Source organism: Lipophrys pholis (assembly GCF_963383615.2).
Source record: "Lipophrys pholis genome assembly, chromosome: 5".
Lineage (NCBI taxonomy): Eukaryota > Metazoa > Chordata > Actinopteri > Blenniiformes > Blenniidae > Lipophrys > Lipophrys pholis.
In genome coordinates this window covers 17,039,890-17,067,085 of record NC_137628.1, presented here as the reverse complement: position 1 = coordinate 17,067,085, position 27,196 = coordinate 17,039,890, and the positions used below count along the sequence as shown (strand labels likewise).

General features: G+C 40.8%; 3 protein-coding genes across 9 annotated transcripts in view; all 3 read left to right on the top strand.

Moving 5' to 3' along the window:
* rhbdl3 (rhomboid, veinlet-like 3) overlaps nt 1–6,919 on the top strand; it is a 59,409-nt gene extending 52,490 nt beyond the window's left edge. For all 3 annotated transcript variants that reach the window (XM_080462676.1, XM_080462677.1, XM_080462678.1), the window contains 3 exons: nt 3,197–3,297; nt 4,042–4,102; nt 4,950–6,919. In XM_080462676.1, coding sequence (XP_080318802.1) covers nt 3,197–3,297; nt 4,042–4,102; nt 4,950–5,221 — 434 coding nt within the window. In that variant the 3' untranslated portion in view covers nt 5,222–6,919. The remainder of the gene's footprint in view (nt 1–3,196; nt 3,298–4,041; nt 4,103–4,949) is intronic.
* A 2,473-nt stretch (nt 6,920–9,392) lies between these two features.
* Nucleotides 9,393–15,683, top strand: znf207b (zinc finger protein 207, b). 3 transcript variants are annotated; one of them, XM_080464541.1, is made up of 11 exons: nt 9,398–9,548; nt 10,321–10,447; nt 10,545–10,683; nt 10,811–10,984; nt 11,774–11,855; nt 11,945–12,006; nt 12,284–12,423; nt 13,551–13,796; nt 14,186–14,336; nt 14,883–15,062; nt 15,343–15,683. In XM_080464541.1, exons 1-10 carry the CDS (start codon nt 9,508–9,510, stop codon nt 15,035–15,037), a joined length of 1,317 nt encoding a protein of 438 aa, XP_080320667.1. In that variant the 5' UTR covers nt 9,398–9,507; the 3' UTR covers nt 15,038–15,062; nt 15,343–15,683. The 3 variants fall into 3 exon arrangements, with proteins under 3 accessions (XP_080320666.1, XP_080320667.1, XP_080320668.1); XM_080464540.1 differs by having other exon boundaries at nt 9,393–9,548; nt 14,883–15,683; XM_080464542.1 differs by having other exon boundaries at nt 9,407–9,548; nt 11,780–11,855; nt 14,883–15,683.
* Nucleotides 15,684–19,810: 4,127 nt separating this feature from the next.
* On the top strand, nt 19,811–27,164 carry cd7al (cd7 antigen-like). 3 transcript variants are annotated; one of them, XM_080464258.1, is made up of 6 exons: nt 19,811–20,079; nt 20,193–20,309; nt 20,790–21,143; nt 23,498–23,857; nt 26,083–26,192; nt 26,560–27,164. In XM_080464258.1, the coding sequence occupies exons 1-6, from the start codon at nt 19,992–19,994 to the stop codon at nt 26,767–26,769; spliced, it is 1,239 nt and encodes a 412-aa protein (XP_080320384.1). In that variant the 5' UTR covers nt 19,811–19,991; the 3' UTR covers nt 26,770–27,164. The 3 variants fall into 3 exon arrangements, with proteins under 3 accessions (XP_080320384.1, XP_080320385.1, XP_080320386.1); XM_080464259.1 differs by having other exon boundaries at nt 19,908–20,079; nt 20,214–20,309; XM_080464260.1 differs by lacking the exon at nt 19,811–20,079 and having other exon boundaries at nt 20,239–20,309; nt 20,768–21,143; nt 26,560–27,008.
* Nucleotides 27,165–27,196: the final 32 nt, after the last annotated feature.

Genomic DNA, 27,196 nt, shown 5'->3' with positions numbered 1-27,196 from the left:
TGTGTGTCAATGACTGTGTGTGTTTATGCATTGGAAAATAGAAAATGGGGTAATGAGGGGCAATGGGAATATTATTTCTCTTATTTGAGCCTAATGAAGCTTATTTTATCGATACTTTTATAGCAAATTTGTGTGTGTGTGTGTGTGTGTGTGTGTGTGTGTGTGTGTGTGGGTGTGTGGGTGGGTGTGTGGGTGTGTGTGTGTGTATTTTCTGATGAACATAATGTATTTAATGACCTGGTGGGTCAAATGCTGTTATTACACCGTCTCTCTGTGATGTCATCAATATGGTTCACAAACCAGGTGGAAAAAAAAAACCCAAAACAAACAAACTGTTATTTGTTGCAGGATGTCAGCTCCAGCTTTGGAAATGTCATTTCAATTCAGTCACATATCACTTTAAAAATATACAACTGAAAGCTGCTCTACTGTTTTTAAAATCACTTAGAGCAATTTGTGGTGTTTTGAAATACTTCCAAAGACGATTCTAAAGCTGACAGTGACCACAAAAGAGTCTAAAGATGATAAACAAATCTCTTAACAATTATCTTGTTCTCAATGAAGCAATAATGATTACGACAACAACAGCTCTCTTGAGGGTTTTTGTTTTTTCTTTTTCTTTTACCCCAGAGACTACTCATCTCAAGCCTTAGTCTTTCTTTTCTTTTATCGCATGACTACGGTACTACTTTATTTTTTCATGTACACCACACAATGCAGATTTACAATATTGACAATAACAAACATACACACACACACACAAGCAGCTGGATTCCCCCGTCGCTGTCTTGTGACTTTACAGTGGCCTGATTCTGTCGGTATATTTAGGAACTTCTGCTAAAGATGATACTAAGTTGAAGATGAAACGAATGTTTTGTTGTGTTTGGCTATCACGCTCAGACACATATACCAATGTGAGAGGACACATTATTTAAATCTGTATATTTAGAGTCATCAACTAACCTAAAACACATGTTTTCTCATCCTGGAAAGAAAAGGAAGCATGCACAGGGAGAGAACATGCAAACACCACACAGACACTAGAGCCAAGTATACTAACCACTACACTCCAAAATATTCAGACATTCAAATATTCAGACAAACGGATCAGAGTGTAACCAGATTCTGCATATTTTAAAAGTTATTTATGGAAATTTTTGTGTACTCTATGCATGCATGCATACTTTCGGGTTATGCAAACGAGGTTTATTTGTCTCTTTAGAGACGGAGAGAGTGGGTGAACATAGCAGGGAAGTGCGAGACCATTCATCAGCAGCTTCTTACTGTCTCTCTTGTGGTGTGGGCTGTTGAGTCCCTTACATTCAGCATCAATAATGTACACAGTTCACTGCCGGGAAACAAAGGGAGGAAAAAGATATACTGCAAAACAAAGGGTGGATGCAGCGAGCACAACTGAAAGAGAGCGGAAACAAAGGAAAGAGAAGATAGAAAGACTAAGTGGGTAATATGACAGTCTCACTGAACATCTATTTGTCTACTTTTGTCTTTTCCTCTGGCTTCTGCATAGAGACTCCAGTCCAATTAGAACTAATGTACGGATCTGAATGTCCTTCTATTTAAACTCTTCAATGCTTGTTTGGCTCTTTAGTGCACGCAATGAATTGGCACCAATGTGCTAAAGAGAATTTTTGTTTCTTTCTTGAATTAATTCAACACAACGTGTGCTGGTACAGCAGGAGCAAAAGCTGCCTTATGCCTACAAAATAGATGCATTTATTCGATAAAAAAAAGTCTGAGCTTCAACGAACTTCTGCCAGGAAATATTTAAATGACTTTGTGAAGAGTGAGAGTTTCGAGTAGTATTTTTGATAGGTCATATATTTTAAACAAACATAAATGCCGTTGTACTTTATTTAGTTTGGCTTTATATAAATGGAAACTTTGCACAAATATACTGGATATTTATTCTCACCACATTATCATCTCAAATCTTACTGTCTTGTGGCTAATGTGTCTTTATAAATACAAAAACATAATAATTTGTACCTGTTTTGTGGCAAAGCGTTTTAACGTCTTCCAGCTCAGTGTTTTGGTCTTCCTCAATTTTCCTGCAAAACGTCATGGATCTCCAAGTGTCAGTTTCTGCAGCAGGCAGATGTTTTCTGCAAAAAAAAGAAGAAGATCTTTACTGTATAATTACCAATTGTACACCAATTAGCCGATGCGATGACGACGACAATGGAACCGTTTACAGTTTTGAAGCCATACTTTGTACATGAGAGTAAATCCTGAGCTGCAGGGATAACAAATGTCGAACTCATACTCAAAGTAGTTGACTCATACTCAACTGTGCGATTCATAAACACCCCAGATGAATGTCAATGTTACATTGAATCATATATTAAAAAAAAACCAACCTTATCCTTAATTTAATTTTACAATGACGCATTAGTGGTTTGTGTAACTTGAAGAAATGCACAAACAGATGAAACGCTTTATGTAATGATATTAAAGCTCTTTGTTTTCCAAGATAAAGTAGTCGATGACATGATAAATAAGAGAAATATAACTGGTGAGCGGCTGTTTCACACCACACAGATTTATTTCTTTAATTTAGTATTTCGAGGTTGTTTGTTGTTGTGTTTGTATTTCAACTCTGAAATGTCCTTGTGATATGAGCTCTAATCTCTGCTTGGAGTCGCCAGTTCCCCCTTTGAACAGATTTTTACTATGGTACAGTTTTATTGCAGTTGTGAAGATTCTGCAGTAGGCTGCTGAAGGTTGCAGTAACCTGTTTTACAATACTTTATTTTCAGAATCAGAAGGCTTTGTCATTGCTATAAAACAACAAAAGTTTTTTACTTTTACTTTACACATGATGCAAGCTTTGTGATTTATTATCTTTTCTAAACATCCGATGCTCACAGTGGTCAGGTTGGTCATCTCACTACAGTCATTTGCAGGAAAGTCAGTTTATTAATCAGACTGAAAAATGCTGATATAAAAACTTGTAATAATTGTTCCTTTCATCTGAATAGATTTTTTGATGCGATGGAATATTCACGTTTGTTCTTTTATTGATGCGCTAATGTAATGCAAGCTGTTGCTTTGTGGTGCCGACACTGCTCAAAGGAACTTCCCTTAGTGGGTTAATTCTGCCAGGGTATCGAATAACAGAAGGATGTCCTCATTCATTTATAATTGTACACTGACCTGGTGTTGACCTTCACCACAGGGTCTTTGGCGGTGTCTGTCACCGATATGACGGCTCCAGTGGTTGGCTCATCTGGGGGAGTATACGCCCTGGTCTCAGCGCATCTGGCTAATGTAGTGATGGTAAGTTTTTGTGTGTGTGTGTGTGTGTGTGTGTGTGTGTGTGTGTGTGTGTGTGTGTGTGTGTGTGTGTGTGTGTGTGCGTGCGTGCCCGTGTCGATGATTATCACATCTCTCAGATTTCCTGTCACTGAAGGACATTGCCACATCATCAAAGCAGCCTGTTTCGGGCCCCAGCAGGTGCCTCTCTTATCTACAGATGCCAAACATTCCTCAACATCAGTTTTTGCCTTTTCCTTCAGAGATCAGAGGAGTGTGTGCGCACGTTTATGAGTGTGAATAACATCGCCTCATATCTCATTGTGCTCTGCTGTCCTCTGACATCTGTGCCTGATGCCTAATCTGGTTTAACTGACTCACTACCCCCCCCCCCCCCCCCCATCCTTCCTCAATGGGTCATCAAATGCCCATTTGGCAGATGTCACATCAGGTGAAACTCTGTTACTTTCAATGTGTTTCTCTCGGTGCACTCAGCCCATTACTGCACAACATCCCCGAGGTCAAGATGGAAGATTCTCCTTCCTCTTTGCTGAAATGTTATTATCTAACACAGATTGAACAGATTGGGGGTCAGAGTGTCTCCGAGGCTTTCTAAATTGATCTGCATTCAGACAAAGGGCAAAGTCTCATGTCATTTCATGTCCGTATGTGAGGAAGTATTTGACCTTGTAGCGCAGACTTCTATGTCTCACAAATGTGTTTTCCTATGATTGTTCCACACTATTTCTGCTTGGGTTTTTTTTTCAGAATTGGTCAGGAATGAAGTGTCAGTTCAAGTTATTCCGGATGGCCATGGCTCTGGTGTGCAGTAAGTCTGGATTACTCTCCCTCAGTCATGCTCTCTTGACATTATCGGACTAAAGAGTTATACTTTTGTTCTGACTGTACATCATTTCCAGAAAAGTATCTCATGATAAATGTTTCTGTGAAAAAAAAAAAAAAAACACATATATATATATAGCTAGTAACTATATAACTACTAATACTCAACTTTCTGCCACTGCAGTTACAGCATATTAAAGCGTCTGACTGTGAACATTTATTTTGTTGATGTGAAGTTCATTCTACTACAAGAAAATGTCTAACAGTGTCGTAGGCATTTTCCAAGTGTAAATTCAAATAAGCCCACCACAGTAACATTTTCCATTGCCTTTCAAAGCTACACTTCTCCATTGTCACATTGTTTGAGGACAGATTTGCCAAACAGTAGTTAACAGCTGGAGCTGATGACTGAGAGCGGCTGTTGTCTCACATAAGAGATAAAGAAAGCATACTTTATCAGTCCCCTTGGGAAAAGGATTTCCCAGCATTTAACACATCAGTTTTATAATTAACTTTGACTAAATTTTAAATTAACATAAACTTCCTGCAGTTAATTCCCGCAGTAGGTCCACTGCAGGAATCTGAACCTGCAAACATCTGATCACAAACTCACTTCACTTTCCTCCATCCCGGCACTACTGCACATAAAAATGCAAATGTGTGACGTCTCATCTGTCTGAAGTAAAGTCCTCATTGACATCCTGTGTTGGATCTAAATCCACTCTGTCCAGCATGTTGACAGAGAGAAAATACTCACTTCATTTCGCAGCCATATACTTTATGTGTCAACATCTGAGAATCTTCACATCTGTCTTTGTCCTCTCTGCCCACAGTGAGTGTGGAGTTTGGTCGAGCGGTGTGGCTGCGGTTCTACCCCCCAGCCATTCCTCCGTGCCCCAATCCCAGCTTTGTAGCTCACCTGGGAGGAGTGGTGGTTGGCCTGACGCTGGGTGTGGTGGTGCTGCAGAACTATGAGCAGCGACTTCAGGAGCAGTCGCTGTTCTGGATCTTTTTCTGTGTCTACACTTTATTTGTGCTTTGCGCCGTCTTCTGGAACATTTTCGCCTACAGTCTGCTTGATGTGCGACTCCCCCCACCACCTTGAGTTGCCCTCACTTTTCCAATGGTAGGCGCTTGAGTGTTCAGCTGGAAGAGTCCGTTTTTTTCGAGGCTTCTGGGCCTCGTCTTTGGGTGATCGGAGTCATGTGAAAGCTACATTCTTCGTCCATCGAGCGCTGTTTTGCAAGGGTACTGGAAAAGCTGCAGCTCTTTCTGTCTGTTTCACCTGCTATATGTTTTTGGGATAGGCCTGACCATTGTTTCTGCTTACTAGCTAACGTATAACCGCTCTACCCTTGCTGGAGGTTTGTGTCGAGAGTTTAAGCCAGTGGAGCTGTTGCTCTGTCTACAGATGAATACTCCGAACAGCAGCAGTGAGCAGTAATAGTCCTCTACACGTGGCTTTACCCTCGCTGCCTCCTCCCTCTCGATCCAATGGTGCCTACTCATGGAGACATCAGCATAATGAAAGTATTTCTGCACAGTTGCCTCTGCTCTCGAGTAACATCAGTAAAAACCCTTCAATATAAATCATGTTCAGATCAGAGCAGCCTGTAAAGGAAGAAGGTTATATGTCAATTAAGGCTTCGGTGGTGTTTTGTCATCATTACGAGCAGATCATGAGTGTTCCACGTTCTGAACCCCCCCACCCCTGAGATGTTATTGTGATATTACCTTTTTGAAAGAAAGTGTGGATCGCTGTTCAGTGTTGCCTTCAGCTTTTGTCATGTCTTGAGAAAAGGATTCATTTGTGTCAAGACCTACTTGGACCTCAAAATTGCAGTCGTTTGTGTGTAGGGCGTATGCAAGAGGTGTGAAAAAGTATAGAATTGTGTGTGCAGAAAGAAAAAAAAAGCAGACGTGCCATTCAGCCTTTAAGCTTTGAAAAATGATGCCAAATCATTGCTACAAGCACCAGGGGGGAAAACACATTCTCCAACAAGCACTGCTTTTACGTGAGCCAAGTGATTTTTAAGTTTGTGTGATAGGAAACAATGAAATGGGACAGAAGTTTTCTCTTCCGACACCAAGAAGTGTTGTTGCATTCTTGTCGCGTTAACCCTGTCGTGTTTCGTGGGGACTTTTAAAAGATAAAATGAAACGCAAAGGTTTAAAAAAAAAAAAAGATGATTTATTACAGATGTTGCATTAGACAAATGAAAACATTCACTAGACCGTTCTGAGCAAGTATTTCTTTCATTACTAAACGTAGAAGAGCACACATGCCTGACCTCAACTACACCTGGGCTGGGGTTGTTTTACTCTCAGTTCAGGAGGCGATTGGTCAAAGAAGTAAATCGATGCTGTCTCATTAGTTCCTGTCACAACTTAATTTCCTAATTGATTGAACCGGTATAGAAAGCGACCCCAGCCCAAAGCTGTAGGTCTTAAACCGTACTGTATTTTAACCTCGTGTTACACTGGTAACTGCTTCGCACAGAAATTATTATGGAATTAAATACAGATTAATATTTTAACATGAATTTGCTGTTGTTGTTTTTGTAACATTGTGATATTGGTATGTTGTGTATATTGTTTGGTAAGTCTGCATTGTGATATGTTAGCTATATCCTGTATGTATCCTATTTAAAAAGTGATTATTGATGGCCTGGGATTGTATATATAAAGGGCTACGACACAAAACCGAGTAAGAGTAAATGGATGATAATATTTTAACATTGTGCATATTTTGTAGATTTGATATGTACATACTGTGGTACATTAAACAATTTTATACAGAAATAAGGTATGTCTGAATTTTTGCCTTCTGAATGATCAATGGCATGAAAAACATGTTTTTTCTCTGACTGTATGAACATATTCATTTATGTCTATTGATGTTCTTTCACGGGGAGTCTTCACATTTCACATCCTGAATTTCTACTGCAACTCCAGAATAGGGGAAAACCGTGCTGCTGTGTGGTCCTGTATAAGTGCAGGTTTTCAAGTATTTAAACAAAAGCTCCAAAAACATTCACTGAGCAGCAGGTCACGCGTTATTACTGGATCTCACACACACACACACACATGCATACACACACATACATAGTATTCAGTCTTCAGGGAGGAGAACCGGAGAGCTCCTCCATTGTGCAAAGGAGAAAAATGCACAAACCAAGCAGCCTTGAGTCCAGATTAGATTTAAATTCAAAACCCAGATAAAGTTCAGGGCCTCAGGCTGGAGCAAGTGGGTACGAGCCTTTGAGGGAAAAAGCAGATGTCGGAGTGATCAATGAAACGTTTGAGTGTACAAGAATCAGCTATAATTCATTCAGAGGAGGGACCCTTAGAGCTGTCACTGAATAACTTCTTTGTCTAGCCAGTACAACCATATGGAGAATAGCGATTTTGAAGACGTACGCTGAAGAATTTGTCATGAAACCAAGGGAAACTTTGTGACTTGAGTCTCTGCTTTTAAACGATTTTTACAAATCTTCAGAGATCCAGAAAGGTGACATTTCTTTTTCATGTTTACTTGTTGAATAGCTTGTCAATTTCAAAATATATATATTTTTTAAGAAAGTAGTTCTGTAAAGTAATGAAATATATCTGCTGGGTGTGTATTTGTGTCTTAAAAGCATTGCATTATTAACATCTAAGGGGATGATGGAACAGGTTGAGCTCATGCATAATTAGGTGATTTCTGGTATTTGCTCACTGTGCTTGCACTATGTAGACTCATTTAGGATGACTAATCATCTGCTGCTTAAACCCTGAGAAGCACGACTTTCCAGCTGCATGTATATCTACCTCCCTCTTTTGGGAGGAACACTTTTATCTTCCTCCTCAAGCTTTTCTTCTGCACGCACTATAGTGCTCAGACAATTTTTCCACTGTCCCATTTCTGTAACATTGTCTCCATCTGGTGGATGAAATAACTAACTGCAAGTCTTGAAAGGAACGAGGTGAATGCGTGGTACTTATTGGAGACTCTTCTTGACAAATAGTATTTAAACAAACATTAGACTAGAAAGGGCACTCGGTGGAGCGCATACCTTTGCCAACGCCACATCTGCCATTTAGGAAACCAAGGGATTAAAAGGTTATTTGATTCACCGCACCACTCCTTCCATCATTTGTCAAGGTTGTTTGAATTGCTTCATGTTATGTCACACAGATGTACACACATTTTACAATTTCCATGTGACCCTCCCTAACATCTGGCACACAACCACTAACCAGGGTAATGACGTCACTGTATCGTGAAAAAAACTGACTGCGTTATAACAAAAATACGTTTTTGACTTTTTCGTGACACAAACCTTGACCTTAGACCCAATCGCTCCAAATAATGGGACCATCCTTAGATAAAGAAAAATAGACTATACCCCCCAAATCAGCCCACTGTAATCTAAGTAATATTGCAAGAATTAAAGGATTTCTGACCAAACAAAATTCAGAGAAACATGTTCATGCATTTATTTTCAACAGACCGGATTATTGTAACAATGTGTTTACAGGTCTCAGTAAAAACAATCTGTTTGACAGCTGCCTCACCACACAAAGAGGGTGGAGCACACTACGCTTGAGCTCAAATCTGGACTGGCTGCCCGTCTGTCAAAAGATTGACTACAAAATCTTACTTCTGGTCTATAAAGCTTTGGCCTTGGCTTTAAAACATCCAGACCTCCGTAGTCCTCAAGAAGAGGTTTACTAAGTGTTTCAGAGTCAGAAGCAAACAAAGTGAAGCAGCTTTCAGTTCCTATGCTCCTCACCTGTGGAACAAACTGCCTGAACACCTCAGGACTGCTGACAGGTTTTTTTTCTTTTTTCTTTTTTAATTAGGCCATAATACATTGTAATTTGCTGAGGCTTTCCATTAAACAACATATTTTATTAAGACCATTATTAAGATAAGACTTTTACTTTATTTATTTTCCTTTAATGCCTTTCTTAACCACTTAGTGAATGTGTATCTTAATTGCCTTGTTTTAATGCATTTGCTTTATTGCCTTTTGTCTGAATGATGCTATAGAAATAAATTTGCTTTTGTATAGCACCACTTATATTTTATACTTTTGTATTCTGTTGACCATCATCATCATCATCATCATTATTATTATTATTATTATTACTGTTATTATTATTATTGTTATGATTATTATTATTATTATTACTGTTGTGGCAATTATTATTAGAATAAATAAAGTTACCTGTAATTGAATAAGCACGTACAATAAAAAAAACAGTGAGGAAAAGCGTACAAAAGCACTTCCGCCTCGGAGGCGCCATTTTCGGCCTGGTTACGGAACTGACAGCATGCTGTTGACAAGCAGATAATAAGACTCGTCAATCCGTGTGGTAAAGCCATTCCTTCAGTATTCCTTGGAAATGGGGCGAAAAAAGAAGAAGCAGATGAAACCATGGTGCTGGTATCCTTTTCTATTTTTACTTGGACTAAGAAACGGAGTCAAAAGTTGTTTGACAAATCGAGGCCTGAGCTAACAGTTAGCATCTTTAAGCTAAAGCTAACTGTACGTTTCGCTGTCCACAGGCTTTCAAGCTACATGTTGGATTTAAGCTCTCCATTGTTATAGGTATGACTTTAATTATTGGTGTATAGTGTATTTACTCGGTACAGCACGCATTGAAAGCTGCGGGGGCCGTTAAACCACCGCTAAATGATGGAGCTGTTGTTGGCTAATGTAGCCTCTGCTTGCGTTTTGTTTGTTGCCGACACACTGAGATGATCGATTATTTCTCTCAATCAAGATGTTTATACCTTCAATCTACGTTAGTGTGCTGTTCTGTTCATCGTGAGCAAAACACACTGTCATCCATTGCGCTTAAACAACCGATAAAGTTATTGTCGTTTAACGACAGTGCAATTATGAAAGTTGTTAATTTTATCCTCAAAATATTTTCATATGTAAGAATTGAAGTGCTGGATCTCTCGGTCCAACAATAGTATGACCACAGTGAGCCGAACAGTAGAAACTGTTGACTATGGTCTCAAAGCGTCACAATCAAAATGCTCAACCTAGATTTTGTACAATTTGTGATGACGTAAAGACTCTCGAGTTTGAATTACGTAATTCAGGGTAGCTTGCAAAGAGTTTCCTGAATACATTAGTCTATGAGGGCCAATACATTCACAATATATGCAATACAAAGCCAAGATTGTTCCTTAACCATCTCCTTAAGGTACTGTAATAGAGACTTTGATGATGAGAAGATCCTCATTCAGCATCAGAAGGCAAAGCATTTTAAATGCCATATCTGCCACAAGAAGTTGTACACTGGACCTGGCTTGGCGATCCACTGTATGCAGGTAATGACATTAGCCCAGTTTTGGATTTGAAGATAAGCACAGTACATGATGAAGTTGCTTTGCCTGTCCTTACAGACTCACTTTTAATGTGTTTCAGGTGCATAAAGAGACAATTGACAGCGTACCAAATGCAATTCCTGGAAGAACAGACATCGAGCTTGAAATCTATGGCATGGAGGGAATCCCAGAGAAAGATATGCAGGAAAGAAGACGAACATTAGAACAAAAATCACAAGGTTGGGTCGCTTTGAAAATGTCACGAGATTTGTAATATCTTTGAAGAGTCCAGTGATTCATCATTGCGTGTCCCAGGAGTCTATTTACCTGGCATTGTGTTAAGGCATGTTCTATTTCTGTTTTTAGAAAGCCAAAAGAAGAGGGGAAACAATCAAGATGACTCTGACGAGGATGACGATGATGAAGCAGGGCCGTCGGTTCAGCAGGTGTCTGCGGTCCAGGTTCAAGCTGCTCCAATGGCCCAACCTGGAATGCCCCCTGTGGCTGCTGCACACGGGATGGCTCCTGGAGGATATCAAGGCAAGTAGCAATTTGTAAACGGCAAGAGTTCCTCACTCATTGATAAAAGCTTTGAAAACATTTGCACTATGATATTGAATTGCTGAATGAGATCAAAAGTTGTAATTTTGCACACGTTTTTTTTTTCTGTAGTGAGGTTGAAGTTGAGTGACTTGTTTTCTAAAGCAATTGGTGAGAGTTGCATTTGCACACTGAAAGTAGGTGTCGATTGTGGTGCAGATGCGAAAGTTTTCAAACACCTCGATTAAAATAGGAACCCTCTGCACTGTGTTTTTGCATTCCCTGAGTGATTTTAGCTTTGTGAAATGTGAACGTTCAGACACATCAAGTTACAATACGACCAGTTCAGTTTTTGTTAGAATCCCTGAAACAGACCAAACCATTGGACGAAGTTCATAATTGATCTTTTGATGTCACATGATTTCATAGTTTATTTTATATGCAGAGCCAATGTTCAGGCTGTATATTCTGGTTTCTCTGATTTGAGTTGGGACTTCCAGGAGAGTGGTTATTGATAAAGTTAAAGTCGTTGTGGCATTGCCTGGCATTTCTCCATTGTTTCATTTCTTTCCTTGTGCATTTTGAGTTTGTATACAGTGTTGGCAGCTATAAACATGGAGAAAATGTTTCAGGAAGCCGTCTATGGCATTGCCTGTGTGCTGGGTGCCTATGGGGTGTGGCTTAATTGTATGTCTATTCTTTTTGCCGTCTTAACTTGGCTGGGTGTGTAACTTCCTGACTTACTGGGTGTTTCAAGTCAGTAAACAGAACATGTCCTGTAATTTCAAGTTGCAGGAATGCCTCCCATGATGCCTGGCGTCCCTCCCATGATGCACGGCATGCCTCCTGCAATGCATGGAATGCCACCAGGGTAAGAGCTCTGATCTAGGATTATTTCTTTTCACATCACAAGTGTTTGAACGTTTGTTAAAAATCCTTCCTTACTTGCTTTTCTTGCAGTATGATGCCAATGGGTGGGATGATGCCTCCCATGATGCCGGGCATGCCCGGCATTCCTCCAGGTACGTTGTGGTTATTATTCAGGAGTTTCAAAGTTGACGTGTTGTTTTTAATTTAATGAAGTTATTTGATTCCTTAAATATGAGACGATCCTGAATTCTGTTAATGACTGCAGCCTGCTAAGTGTTATCGGTCTTTGATATTCGATATAAATTACTGCGTTGATTGATGATTCATTCAATTAATGAGTTCTGATGAAGAGGCCATGCTTTGCTGGGCTATTTTGTAAAACTGCACTATTTGTCTGGGTCTTATGAGTGCATCTTGTTGCTCCTTCAGGAATGCCGCCTCACATGGCTCAGAGGCCGGGGATGCCCCACATGGCCCCGGCTCCTACAGCAGGACCAATTCCGGGTCGAGCGGCGATGCCAGCTGCCCAGCCCGTCGTCTCCAAACCTCTCTTCCCCAGCGCAGCACAGGTGGGCATCGCGCTCCCCAGGTGTTGTAGAGATAATCTCTCTAATGACGGAACAAGAGTTTTAACAAAACAATCTGCTGCGATTCAAACAAAAAATGTAATTGCAGTATTTGTGGTTATTGTGTTCCATATCTTTAGATTTTTGACTCGTGTCTAATCCCATTAGGGGTTTTTTTTGGGGGGGGGGGGATCCTGATTAAGGGAGAATAGTTTTTGTGCATGTGTTCCATGCCAATGCTGTGATTTCCTTTCCACCACGCTGCAGATGGGCTCTGGTGTTCACAGCAGCACAGCTGCCGTTTCCTCTCCACCTGCAGACCCACAGTCTGCCTCCTCCCAGCCTCCCTTTCCTAACACGCCTCAAGTACGCTCACAGACAGGACTTAGACATGGAATGTGGCAGCTGCATGTCGCAAATCCATTAACCGCCTGTAAATGTTAAAGTTGTAACCTCGGCTGTGTACAAACAGCATTTGGGGGGGAAGAAATGCGCCAAGCGTAACAAAGTCAGAACAGCTGGCCTTCAAGGAAACTAGTATATTGTTTTGTCTGTGAGCTTTTTGACTGCATGCGCTTGTTTAATGAACACGGATTGAGGCACAAAAATAGAATTACATTAATTTCATCTGGAGTCTTTCCACTCCTCATGACGTTTTGGAGCATGACCTGTTGGAGAACGACTCATTGTGCTTTGAGATGCCTTCGTATGTTGCAGCAGGATGCATTGCACTGTTTGTTTTGAACCTCTGAAATGACATCGCTCAGTGGTTGGACTAATCTTGGTGCAAAAGACTGAAGAGTTTTCACCGTAAGTCTGCAGAATACTTAAGTCTGTTCTGAAAGGGGGTGAAAAAAAAATCCCCCTTCAAATGAACAGATCTTATTCCTGATTCATAGGAAGGTGGAAGTGAAGATGTCTAATGCTGTTTTATTCATACACAGGTGAATAAATTGTGTAAAATGTTGAATTTGAAGATTTCCCACAGAGTCGTTGGTCATGTTCTTAAACATACTCTTCTCACTCATGATCATTTCTGTGCAAGTGGTTGCATGATGGACAGAGCTGTAAAGAGCAACACAATAGAGCAGTTTTTACTTGTGGATTACCTGCGTTTTGTCTTCACACAGGCCCAGCACAATGTTCCCGGGGCTCCAGCTTCAAATTCCCACAACACTGTCGCCTCTTCTGACCCTCCCAAAGCAACTTTCCCTGCCTACACCCAGCCCTCTGTCTCCTCTTCTTCTTCCTCCTCTTCTAATCCCTCTAGCAGCTCTGTGGCCAAACCCCCGGCCACAGTGACCAGTAAGCCTGCCACCCTCACCACCACGAGTGCAACTAGTAAGTTGATCCACCCTGATGAGGATATCTCACTGGTAAGTTGCTTGAGCTTTCTATTATGCCCTTTTCACAGTAAGTAATGACTGGTATCTACGTAATAGTCCATTTCGTGGTAGCAGCTTGGTAAAATACCCACGACTGTGGTTCTGCATGTATATTCTATAGCTTGCTCATGAGCCAGTAAGATATTTGACAGTAGATATTTTGGATTGAAACTGCCACTCAGTAGTTTCTCTTTTGTGGTTATGTTGAAGGATTATTCTGAACTTGAATATCCTCAGTGTGAATTCAGGCCACGCCAACGTTGGTACCCAACTCAATATTTTTTTGGGGGGGTGTTTTTTTTAATAACTGAAAGGGGGGCCTTACTGTGCTTCTTTAGTCTGAGTCTTTGTTTCTGTTTTTGTGTTGTCCCTGCCAACAGGAAGAGATGAAGGCCCAACTGCCGCGTTACCAACGCCTCATACCCAGGCCTGGTCAGGCCCACGTGGCTGCTCCCCCGGTGGCAGCAGTGGGCGGCATATTGCCGCAGCAAGGCATGCCACAGCAGCCTGGCATGAGGCATCCCATGCATGGTACGTCTGATTCTCTTCAGGGAGAATTTCTAATGTCTAATAGAAATAACCCAGAATTCACTCTTTTTATGGAAAAAATATGGCAATTGGCTCATTGCACTGATAATTATTTAATGTCAACACCTTTATAATTGTGTAGTATCGTCATGAACAATGAGGGTTTCTTTGGTGCCATAATGTAGATTTTAAGAATTCACTTTCAGCAGTTTGCCTTAATAAGGTCGTCCCTCTTTTTATTTCCCCGTGGATAACCAAGACTAACTAAAGTTGACCAAAATAAATTTGCAGGAACTTTATAAAAGAACCTCACGGTTGGTATGATTAGTTGATGTAGATGTGGGATAAGCTTGTCTTAAATTGTACACACCAATCCTTGAAATGTTATAAGCTAATTTGTCAGTATTACCAGCAGCTATCTATTAGGTACCCTCATGCAATTTAGATATGTTCAAATCTGCCTTTACATTTATAATTCCAAATGTTTTTAATTTGATGTTGCTTTTGCTGAACTTTCCTGAAGTCTTGTGCTCTTTGTCCCTCCTGCAGGTCAGTATGGGGCCCCTCCTCAGGGCATGCCCGGCTACATGCCTGGAGGGATGCCTCCATACGCGCAGGGTCCTCCCATGGTGGTGCCCCACTACCAGGGAGGCCCTCCCATGGGTATGAGGCCGCCTGTCATGTCTCCCGCTGGACGCTACTGAAGCAGCAAAGCAGCCACCACATTAGGTTTGGGGTTAACACCTTTCTCTCACCCTTGTGCTTTTTCAAACTTGTCTGCAAGCGAAGCGCAGTCAGACCTGTGGTGGTGAAGATGGTCATGATCTGTTTGAACACATGGACATTTAATGTAACTTCTCCATTGGAAACAGTCCTTCACCACAGAAGTTGCAAACAGCTATGTTGTAATTTGACCACATGTGAGAATATATATATCCCCCCCCCCATAGGTTTTCACTCAGGTTCATAGAGGTCATGTGTGTTAAAATGATTCGTATTTCTTTTGAAGCTGCTGGAGTTACATGATCGTACCAACCCCTTAAAAAGGCAAGTTTCTCTTGTAAGCATCTGATTAAATCTCTTTTGTTCATTTCTTTTGATAGCCTGATTGAGGCCCTCACAGCATGCTTAGGTGCTGTTGGACATTTCGTCCCCAACGTTGGTTGGTGAGGGTCTCAGTGATGAAATTGATTCCTATAATGTAGTGTTCTAAATCCATGACTCATCAGTCTCTAGCTTTATTCTGTTTTCAGGTTTGTTCTTTTTAATATATCCTGGTCAGAAGTCTACTTGTATCCATCCTTTGTAATGTTTTATCAATATGTTGTAATAAAATCCATCTTGAAATCCAATGCTGGTTTGTCCTGACGTACATGGAGGTGAGTCGTGAAGGTTTGTACTGGTGTTGTATTTTATTTTTTTACATATCTAAGGGCTCTGTTAGATGACGGGTATTTTAACACCAAGTTTGCCATCACTTGTTTTTGTGTAGAGTCCATCTCCCGTTGTCTTAAAGGTCCCATATTATACACAGTTCTGTTTTCTAACAGTAATATGTGCCCCCATAGACGTGAAGAAAGTGTCATCTCTCTCACTCGCTCCACTTTTTATCCAGTGTGTGGTCGTACAGGTCAAAGATTTTCCCTTCATGACATCATGCAGGGAAATAACCACTTCCTCTGGTTGTGTATGAAAAACCAACAGTCCCTCTTACAGCGAGCTGGAGCACAACACACGACCAAAATAAGTAACGTTCAGCCACTATTTTTAAATCTCGGTCTTCAGGAGCCTCTACTTCTGGTTCAAACTGGTTGAATGACGGCATTTTGTACGAATCACAGCGATGGTGTGTGGGGTAAACTGGTTTCCCTGCTAAATACTGACCGACTTCCTTTAGCGTTCATCGTTGCCGCTAGTAACCGCAAAATAAGACGAGAAAGGTTTGACACGTCAAAACGTCATTGTAAGTGCTATTAAACTACGTTTTTATTTAGTGCCAACAAGGGACACTAAACTCACCTTTTAACAGGGAAACCACCTAAACTGTATAGTTGTTAAACGGTATAATATGGGACGTTTAAGAGAACTGGACTTTAAAGAAAAAAAACTTCACATCAGCTCAGAAGTCTCTTCTGTGTCTCCATCCTAAAACTAAGATGTTGAGATTCCAGGTGCTGCATGTTACCTGGTCTGATGGAAACGACTGCATATTATGCGACACCTGTAGTTGATGGTGCTTATATCAGAGTGAAGGAGGAGTTAAGTCATTCCTGTGTCATTAAGCTTTTATTTTATTTAATTTTTTTTCGTGTGCAGACCAGCACACTGACATGCATGATCGCTCTGTTCGTGTCCACCATGTCTCATAGTCGTGTTCCTGCAACGCAGAGGGAAGACGAAGCAAACCCAACAATACTGCAGCTCTGGAGTAAAGCTCAGTCCTGTAGAGCGCCGTTGTTACTTTGTGTTAGAGTACAACCACAAATCGGTTACATTTGAAGTGCAAACTTATTTCTCTTAATGTTCTCGTTACCATCCAAGTTCTGCAGCCAGTGTGATGCAGAGTATTACTACTGCTTGATTGTAATCTTCAGTTTTCATCTTTGCTTGGACGCGTCGTTCTGCTAAAGCATGCACTATAAACTGAAGAGCTTCAGCAAGGAGCTGAGTACAGTAGAAAACCTTCACCAGCATTGAAACTATTCAGTATTTTACTTTTTTAAAATGACTGCGCCCCCGAGAATGGATTGGGAAGAAGCTCTTCGCTCGATGGTTTTTAACCGCGGAGCTGGTTTGTATTGCTGGGAGGTTTTGTGTTCCTTCTAAGTGTTTCAGTCAGTGTCCTTCATTGTTTGGCCTGTGTTGGAGATGCTTATAATCTGTAAAGACAACCTTGGTATTCATGCGGAAACTGTGTGTGAAGGTGTTTTAATACAGAGCTCACACACACACACACACACCAAACCCCAATGTGAAAAGTACTGGAACGTGTTTATTGTGGCACAGCAATACCTCCTCTGGCCGCACCACTTACTACTTTGTATTTGTTTCTGTCATCTGTAGCGCGTCCATATCAGCTTTTCAGCCTTTAAACCCAGTCAGACGCCATGAAAGGTCAGTTAACGCCAGTAAGTATCTGATGTTTATCTCCGTGTGGGTCTGTCCAATCCAACTGGGCGCCCGGCCTCGTGTTCCATGTGTGGCTCCTCAACACAAGTGTTCTCCACACTAGAGTGTGCTCTAAGTGACACTTCTTTATTCCTTCACCAGAAGGTCTCAAAGATTTGTTCATTGATTATTATTGCCACAAAAAAAACCAATCTGACGTTACCAATCTGACGTTACCCCTCTGTCGCCCCGAAAGAAATGCATTTAGCCCTCATATGTAATATCAAAGGTGTTCTATTTAAGTATGTAAAATCTTAAATGAAACTGCTTTCAAAGGACAATATATACATTTTAAAGAGCTGGAATATAAAGTAATTTTAAACTACTCCTGCCTTTTCGTCTACTAAAACCTGTAGGACACTAAAATATGTTTTTGCTCCAGATATTTATTGTAACTGATCTGGAGTAGCACGAAATGTCTGCCGATCGAGTGAACAATGTTGAGCTATAAATGTAAGTCATAATCTCAAGGTGCACCACTGTTGTGTTTATGATTGATAATATGAAAAATTCTTTTTCATACTGTTTTCAAATCGAGTTTTTGCCACGTTTCACACGCTAATTTATCAATACACATACAATATGAAAACCCATGTGACACAAAAGCAATTTTCAAATCATGAAAGAAATGAGGGATTGTTGTTAGATTATAGAGGGATTAACTGGATTTTGCGCTAAAAAAGGAGGAAGAATCTGAAATTCTAGTCTATGCAGTGTAAATTTGATCGACAGCGTAAAGCTAGAATTCCAAAAAAACAAACTTTAACATGCCAAAATGGGAGCAAAAACTAGAATTGCAGTCCTAAAGGGTCACGGAGGGCTTGAGCATTAACTTGTTCATTTTACCAGGGGAACTTTACATCAATTAGAGATTTGGCTTCGTTTGACCCAATTTCCAGATTCATTTCCAATAAAATTGAAGTGAACTCTTTTATATTGATCGGACTGATCAATTGTTTTGGACATCTCGTACCACAAACTCACTTTTCATTGAAATTTCTCAGTTCGGGGAGGCCTTGAACGTTTTCTTGCATTGCAGTAAGGGAATGAACACATTTTAAGACACACAGAAGAGAACTTGTTTTCTTTTTCCAGTGCGGGTGATCCAACTCTCACATTCATTCTGAAATGTTCATGTGTATCAATCAGAGCTGATTGTTTGTGACAGAATTGATTTCATGTATTCAAATCAAATGTCTTGACAGTCTTGATCCCAATGCTCTGAATTGTTTTATTTACTTTTCACACATTAATCTGCATTGTAAGACAGAAAATAATGCAATGAACAATAAAATATTGTTTATGCCAAATAAAATGTTTGTTCTCTTTCCGTCTCTTTTTGTTCTTTGTTTTCAATTGAAGTGATGCCTGTCTGGCCTTTTAACAGGGCGCCATCTAGTGGTTGTATAAGGAGTGGTCATTTGGACACCCTCTTGAAACGGACCTGTAACGATAAAATGGAATAAATTAAATGCTTAACGATTTATTTTTGCTCCTTACTGGAAGTGTGAGTGTGGTCAGCTTTGTAGAAGTGCGAAACTAAATCTGATCAAGCTGATTATTTTAGTTGTCCTCCTGGTCGTCTTCATGAAATCAACATGACTGAAGTTTTAAGACACGATACAATAAACTCGAGTCAATTTACGTTTCAGTGTCGGTATTGCAAAGTTTAAGTGTCAAAAGTGTGAAACCACAAGTTTAATCACGTTAAAAAAAATTAATATATAAACAATATATGTACATAAATAAAACTTATGATTGTATATCAGTGCATTCAATTCATAGGAGTCATAATTTAAAAGAAATAGGTGTATGTTCTGTACATAAATCTATAGGGTTCTCGTCAACAAAATATGAATTTATGAAATTCATGAATGTGAAATATGTAACAAATTACCCAACAAAAAAAAGATTATCTAAAGTTGTCAGTGTGGTCTAAGTAAACCGGATCCAAATAGAACATCTGAAGTCCTCAGGATCATCAATAGTGTCAATTTTTCAACAAAAGTCTTCAATTTAACACTTCTTATGCTCCTGGTGAATAAAAGTTTGGCTGTCCCGGTGTCTTTATGTTCTTTTTCATGACTGACACCAATTGAACAGACGGAGTGGTGAGCTCCAATAGATCCATCGATGTTTCAAAAGAGTATTTCTGGTGGCCCATCGGGTTGGATCAGGCTCCCTTGGATGTGGGGACCCAGGTTTAAGTCTATTCCACAGCAAAGCTTTGCAAGGTACACCATCACCTCATATTGTACATATAGTACAATCTACTCAGTAGACTACAAGGAAACAAAAGCTGATGCTCCACTGATGCGTATTGTAATCACAAAGCACACACACATCCTGTTCACACACATCCTGCCAGCATTATTTCCTCTGGGATGTACCAAAGACATTTCATTTGCAGAAATATGTTGTCAAAGTGTGTGAAACTCAGTCAGTGAAGTCAAGTGAAACGAGTCGACCGAGGCTCAGACTGAGCAGGTGATGGTGCTGCTCGACCATCAGGCCTCGGCTCTGCTCCTCCACCACCACTTTCTCAACTCAAAAGAAGCAGCTGATCCAGCCAGCGTGGGTGAGTGTGTTGCTTCCTGTCGTGTGCGCCTTGGGGTTTGAAGGTGGGGCTTCAGGGAGTTCCTCTTGGTTTCATTTACTGTTAACCAAATATTTTGACACCCACCTCTCAAGTGATGAAAATCATGATCGCAGCGACTTCCCTCTGGAGCTTCTTGTCAGTGACGGTGAACATGTCTGAGTGGTGCCTGGCCTGGCTGTGCGCTCTGCTCGTCACACACTCCGGCTTTGGTGAGTTCCATCCTGCAGCAGGGAACTGAAGCTCATTAGTGGAGGGAGTCTTTTTTTTGGGGGGGGGGGGGGGGGGGGGGGGGGGGGGTGCAATCTGATAGTGTGTTAAATTGAGGAACTTTCGCTGTCTTATGTGAGATCATATTTGAAAGAATACCATAAATGTGAATATTTTTTCATGCGCAATGCTGCCATAATTGTATTTTTTCCCTCTTTTGCGATATTGAAAAAAAGAAAAAAGTAGTTGGGAATTGTTGCGCCTACTTAATTGGTAATGAATGAAGTTCATCAAACTTAATCTAATTCATTGACTTTAGTTTCGATGTTACCAAAATAAAGCAATTCAATTAAGTTGATCCAACCATTGTCAGACTTCTCTGACTTGAGAATGAAACACACACAATGATGCTTTTGATTTCGCTCCAACACCCGTAACCCCCCCCCCCGCCCCAACTCAGTTCATGTCGGTTCCCCCTGCAGCGTGCGGTGACATTGTGTTCATCGAGCGCCATGAGGGAGAGTCCGCGGTTCTGCCCTGTGTGGTTGACCCGAGGAACCCGCCTCCCGTTGGGGTTTACCTGATGCGCAGCTGGCTGCGTCCCGGCGAGATGCTCTTCAAGTACACCGGGGAGGAGTTCCACGCGGACAACCAGGCCGACAAGGAGCGCACCAGCGTGAGCGGAGACCCGAGCCTCCACTCTCTGAACGTCACCGTCTCCCAGCTCCGGGTCACCGACACCGACCGCTACCACTGCGACTTCATCGTGTCCAGACCGTCGTCAGAGGACGAACGTGTGCGTGGACTGACTGAATACTTTCTCCATGTGAGCGCAGGTGAGTGTTTGTTTGTTTGTTTATTTATTTATTTATTTATTTATTTATTTATTTATTTATTTATTTATTTATTTATTTATTTATTTATTTATTACGCCAACTGAAAGTACTTGTGGAGGTTTCGCTGGTCTGAGGTGAACGTTCCCCCGGTGCTCAGTCAGGTCAGAGCCTCTGAACCACAGGTCGTCGCTTTCACACTACGTTTTGAACCGTTTCCTAATATAAACGCTAAATATTAGTGTGTGTGGCCTTTATTCATGTGGTCAGAGAGAAGGTGAGTCAACCAACCAACGATGATGATGATGATGATTAGTATTCATCCAGCACCTTCAATGCAGGTTAGTAAGATAGTAGGATCTGGTGATTTAAGATAAAACAAGTTTTCAGAAGAAAGAAAATGCGAAGTGTGAAGGCTGAATAAAGCTGATCTCCTTTGATGAGGTGAAACTGATTCAGAAAGGGTGGAAGATATGAAAAAACACACACAGCACAGCACTCATCTCATGAACAAGCTGCAAGTTTTTGATGTTTGAACCCGTTGAAATCGGTTAAAGATTGCAGGAGAAGAAGTCAGAATAACAATGATAAAGATGTGGATCGCTAATGTGCGAGTGCCTTCAGAATTCACCCAGTTAACAAGGAAAACTGTTTAAATATACACCAAGAGTGGTTGTTATAATTGAGGACAAAAATTAAAGAAGAAATCCCTTGACAAGCAGTCAAATCCAGTAAAAACGTGTTGTTGTTTGTTTTGTTGCTGGGTGGTTGCAGTGGTTTAGACTGGCTTCACTTTACCTGCTTGTCCTGTCGATCACTTTTCAGGAGTCAGGAGCTTCACTTATTGTTGTGTAACTATTCCTCCAGCTGCTTCTTTGCGTGACTCAACACACCACCTTGAGGGGGAAACTAGTATTGCGAGACAAAGCGTGCAGGGAGATTGAAAACTTGGCAGCCTTCGTTGGTACAATAACAGCAACACGTCACAAAAAGTGTCTATAAGACATCGTTCTGATGTTTTGTCACAGTCTCTTTCATATTCGAGGTTACGCTGATTTACATTCAACTGAAATAATATATTACAAATATATACTTAGTTTAGTACAATATATAAAGCAAAAAGTCTGGACTCAAAGTGTGAACTTCAAACATTCCTGTTGTTAGAGTATTACAAACACGTCTTTACACCTTGTGCACCAACACATGAATCTGATGGTGTTATTGCTCTGTTTGTAAACTAACATCAAGCAGAAGGTCAACGGGGCTCATCAGGAAGCAGCTTCAGCTGTTTGATCCTCACAATAAAACTAGAATGACGCGCTCTACTTTCAGTATTTTTCACCGCAGTTTCATGATAACTGATTGATCTTTTTCACATCTGATCACAGTGTTTGCTAAAACTTTCCCTCACACCGCCTGCATGATGCGCTGTATTTTTCCGATTGATTTCCAAGGTTCAATTACTGTTATCAGTTATTGATCTTTTTAAATATTCCAATGTATTTAGACACTGTAAAACACTGGCTATAATCATAATAATGAAAACTCTAAATTATATGACCATTAATAATAATAATAATAATCATAATAATCATAATAATAGTTTTTATTTGTAACACTATGTTTAAGCAATCTCAAAATGCTACAAAGTAAAAACTGATATAAAATTTAGAAGGAAAGTAAAAAAAACTGTTAAAATGTAAAGGTTATCTTGTTGTCTTAGTGGCGTACTAGAACCATAAAAGACATTTAGGAAAATGCTTTTTAAAAAAGGTACATTTTTAGGTTTCTTTTAAAAGCATTTGTGGCCCGTGGGGCCCCCCTAGGTTAGAATTACATTTTGGGGTGAAATGCACTTTATTTGAAGTTTTGGGGTTTTGTACTGATCACATTTTGATTCCACCAACAACATTCAGCTTTGGGATTATTCCAGGAATTTATTCCAGAAATGTTACCCCGGTACAGCAACGGCTGTATGATACAAATACAGAGGCGTAGATTTAGGTGGTGGAGGCCGTATTGAATGGCTGGTGCTACTGTGCACGTAGGAATCAGTTCACCCTGCCTCCTTTTTAAAAAAAAACGAATTATAATGGAGTGTCCAGCAATTTGTTCCACACTGAGCAGAAAGTATCTCAGAGGAAATTATCACATGAAATCTGTTTATACTGAATTAGGTTTCTTATACAGAAGATTAATGTTTTATTCTTCATTGTTGACAAAACCATTGCTTTTAAGGTGAAGGCTCCTGAATGTTTACTATCAATTTGATCCCCCCCAAGAGCCCATCTGAAACCCCCTTTGTCCAAATGATGTGGAGTCCATGACATCAGTGTTATTCCCTTTGCCCTGTGGAGATGTGTCTGGATCAGTGGACCTGGAGCTGGTAGAGACGTGTGTTGGGGGCTCAGCCGTGCTCCCCTGCGTCCCCCCGCATGGCGGAGGCCTGGCGGTGGAGGGGGTGAGCCTGAAGCGGCAGAAGGGTCGGTCCCCGGTGGAGGTGCTCTACCACTCCAAGCGGACCTCCCCCACCGGGTTCTCCGCCGGCAGGGTCCACCTGACCTCGGCCCCCGGCCCCGGGGGCCTCGACTACAACCTGACCCTGCAGCAGCTGCAGCCGGAAGACAGCGCCCTCTACAGCTGCCAGCTGCTGCTGCCCGGCAGGCCGGACGCCGGCGCCGCTCTGGGAAGGCGGGTGTTCTTTGTTTCTGTTCAAGGTGGGTTGCAGTGGGGGCTCCACCATCGATAAAAAAAAAACAAAAAAACACCTCCCTGTCACACTCGCTGGGCGTTTGCTTCTTCCTCCTCACGATGTGTCGTTGTGACGGATCTGTCAGGAGGTTTGTGGCCTCCACTAACAAAGCTGCTCCTAACAAACACTGTGAAACACGTGCTTTCTCTCTGTTGCACAACAGCAGTGTTCCACTTTTTGTCTTTCCTTTTTTTTCTTTTGTTGGCTTTAGCTGTTGAACTGTTGATGTGTGAATAACTGATAACGGGGGGGGGGGGGGGGGGCTGTATTAGCTGTATCGTAGGCAGGGGGAGTAACTCCACTTGTCTCTCATTGCAGTTGAAATAGACCCGAGTTCTGCAGTTCCTTTAAGACCAAATAAGCCGTTTTTGTCACTTTGCAACAAATCAAATTGAACTGGAGCTGCAAAGCATGACGGAGATTTAAAATTAGGCTCATGAGCTCAAAAAGGTTCACATTTATAGTTTTGATATACGTACAAAAAGTGAATCTTATGTTCCATTTCTGAACTTTTATTTTCAATGGATGGTAAACGTTTCATTCCTTTTTCAGCTGTTTTGTACTGGATTTTATTGGTTTCACCCAATTTCTGTCAGCATTTTTACACTTAAGCTGTTGTAACCTGGTTTGCATGTTTTCTTTCCATTTCTAAGCTTTTATTGTAGAAATTCTAGTCATTTTATTTTTTAAGCTGTTTTAGCAGTTTTTCAAAATTGTTGTAGTTTTAGTATTTTCTTTTGTTATTGTTCCTTATTTTGGAGCCCTTTTTAGCCAGGAGTTAAGAGTCCTTTAAAAAACGACTGTGTTGTGTGTAAATAGAATAAGAATAGGATTAAAAAAAAGTTCCCTTATTCATTAGGGCATATTATCATTTTAATTTGTCTCATTAGTTATAAAACAATGAAACTTGGTATATGGTATATATATCTTTGTTTTGAACATTTAAAAAAAAGAAAATAACAATGATAATAAAATTGAAATACAATGATACATCAGTACCAATAATAATATGAGCATAGTAACGAAAGAAAACATGGTAAATAAATACAATATTAATCTTATTAATACTCGGGACAATGATCATGACGACGACGACGACTCATCAATCACAATAATAGTGTACACTGAGCTGTTCGAAAAGGAATATGGACAAGCAACTTGCTTATCTAGCCCTACCCCTATTCTATCCTAATTATATGTCTTAATTAATAATACATATATTTTTTCACGTTCATTTCGGACATGTGGGTGCAACAACAAAACAAAAAATTAAATAAAAACACAAACAAACAAAAAACAACAACGACAGAACAACGCCAGCAAAAAAAAAGAAAAAAGAAAGAAGAAGTAACAGATAAATAAATAAAGTATTAAAGTGACTCAAGTCTTTAACTTTAAAGTAATTCCAATCACGTGTTTGGTGGCATTCAACATATGTTCTTCCATCAGTGAATCAGTTGGTCGTGTCAGCGGTTCAACTTATTACTAAGTGTTGTTGTGTGGAGCCGGATACATTGATGGATTCATTGAAAACTTGAGTCCTGCTCTGCTGGTTGATCCTTTATAACCATGAAGAAATACATCCCTGCAGCTTTTATTTTCACATGTGTGATGGTGAAATGAAGGAACACATCGGTTTTTTGATAATTCAAGGTGTTAACTGGTGCAAGTGGACCTAAGCCATTTATCATTTGAATTTCTCAATCTATCAATTCTTTGTAATTACTTCAGTATGACCATGCAACCAAATGAAAACTTTTTTTTTTACCTTATTTCACGAACTAAACATTTCCGGTGCCACAAATTTGAATTTGACCTTCAAAATGATGATGAAGTCATGGATTCTACCAAAAGGTAAATCTATGACTTCAAAGAACTCCAATGATGAGCTTTTTAGTCATTTTATTTTAGTTCAAAATCCAACAGAGGTTAATATGAGAGAAAGATGAGAACGCAGTTTTTAAGCTGCTTGTTCGAGGTGTGAAGCTGTTACTGCAAAGTGAAGTGTTTGCTTCCTATGTTCGCTGCGGTCGCCTCAAAATAACCGTATTCGAGGGGGAAGGAAGTTTGTCTGTCACAGAAAGGTGTCAGGGTGTTGCTGCGGGGCGGCCATGACAGAGAGATGAATGAACGATGCTGGGCGCAGTGACGAGTCTCACCCTGTGGCACTCCATGTTTGTTTCTCCACAGCGGGTCAGTGCGGCTGCCCCAGCTACTCTTCCCTGCTGTACGCCCTGTCCTCAGCCGTGGCCGTCCTCTTCCTCCTGCTCCTCTTCGTCGGATGTGCGCTCGTCTGGAAAGTGAGGAGCCTTTAACTGGGGGGTGGGGGGTGGGGGCTTACAGCACCTGTTTGTAGAGATGGTGCTGGAAGCTTCTTCACCACAAAACCACACTGGTTTCATTAAGCTTTTATTTCTAAAAAACATCTATGAGAAAAGCAGCAAAATTCAAACTGCACTTTTTTTGTGTTTTAGTAAATTCATTCTATTTTTTAAATTTTTTTTCCCTCCAAGCGACATGTCAAGTAAAAATTTCAAATTCTTAATTCAAATCAAGACCCCGTCTGAAGACGGATGTGCAAATCTCTGATTTTAACACAGGAAACTGGGAGTGTGCGTAAACTCTGTTTGTTCCACTCACTGATTTGTTTCCCTCGCCGACTGTCAGGGCAAAGCTCGCCGCAGTGTCAAGACACACCCTCAGGCGCCCATCTACGAAGAGATGGTCGGGGTGCAGCAGCAGCAGCAGCAGCAGCACGGCCGCAAACCCGCCTCTCGCCATCTGGAGGAAATGGAGTCCACCGAGTACAGGAACTGCCCGGTGAAGAAATCCTGCCCCGAGAACCATTATGAAAGTCCCAGTGGAGGCCTCAAGTGAGGTCTGTCTCAACCTCATGGGACTTACAGTGACACGGGTTTCTTCAGCATATTACAGCAGCTCCAATCCTCTTGTTCTGCTTGTGGTGAATTATTTTTCTATTTTCAATCATCGTTCACTGCGGTTATAAAGGCAATAACAGGCCAATGCTCGGGACGCAGGAAGAACAAAGTTTTTTGTTTTATTTTTAAATGTTGAATTGTTCCAAATAAAGTCAGAATTTGGTGTTATAAGTGCCAGATTGACTGGGTTTATTTGACTTCATGGCTCGAGGCTGCAACAGGTGACTGTTTCTGCCCCTTTTGTTCAAAGATCACGTCATGCCTTTCAACATCAGGTCAATATTTCTGTTTTTGACGACTCTGAAAAGCTCATGAAACAAATGTGTGACAAGCACTCGCATCGTGTCAGTGATTTGTTGCAGAAG

Bases quoted from the DNA above. Each gene is read 5' to 3' on its own strand.
- cd7al (XM_080464258.1), top strand. From the start codon at position 19,992: ATGGTGCTGCTCGACCATCAGGCCTCGGCTCTGCTCCTCCACCACCAC. The intron at 20,080-20,192 runs GTGAGTGTGTTG...CCACCTCTCAAG, and splicing joins AGCTGATCCAGCCAGCGTGG to TGATGAAAATCATGATCGCA. The intron at 20,310-20,789 runs GTGAGTTCCATC...TTCCCCCTGCAG, and splicing joins CGTCACACACTCCGGCTTTG to CGTGCGGTGACATTGTGTTC.
- znf207b (XM_080464540.1), top strand. From the start codon at position 9,508: ATGGGGCGAAAAAAGAAGAAGCAGATGAAACCATGGTGCTG. The intron at 10,684-10,810 runs GTTGGGTCGCTT...TTCTGTTTTTAG, and splicing joins ATTAGAACAAAAATCACAAG to AAAGCCAAAAGAAGAGGGGA. The intron at 11,856-11,944 runs GTAAGAGCTCTG...CTTTTCTTGCAG, and splicing joins ATGCATGGAATGCCACCAGG to TATGATGCCAATGGGTGGGA.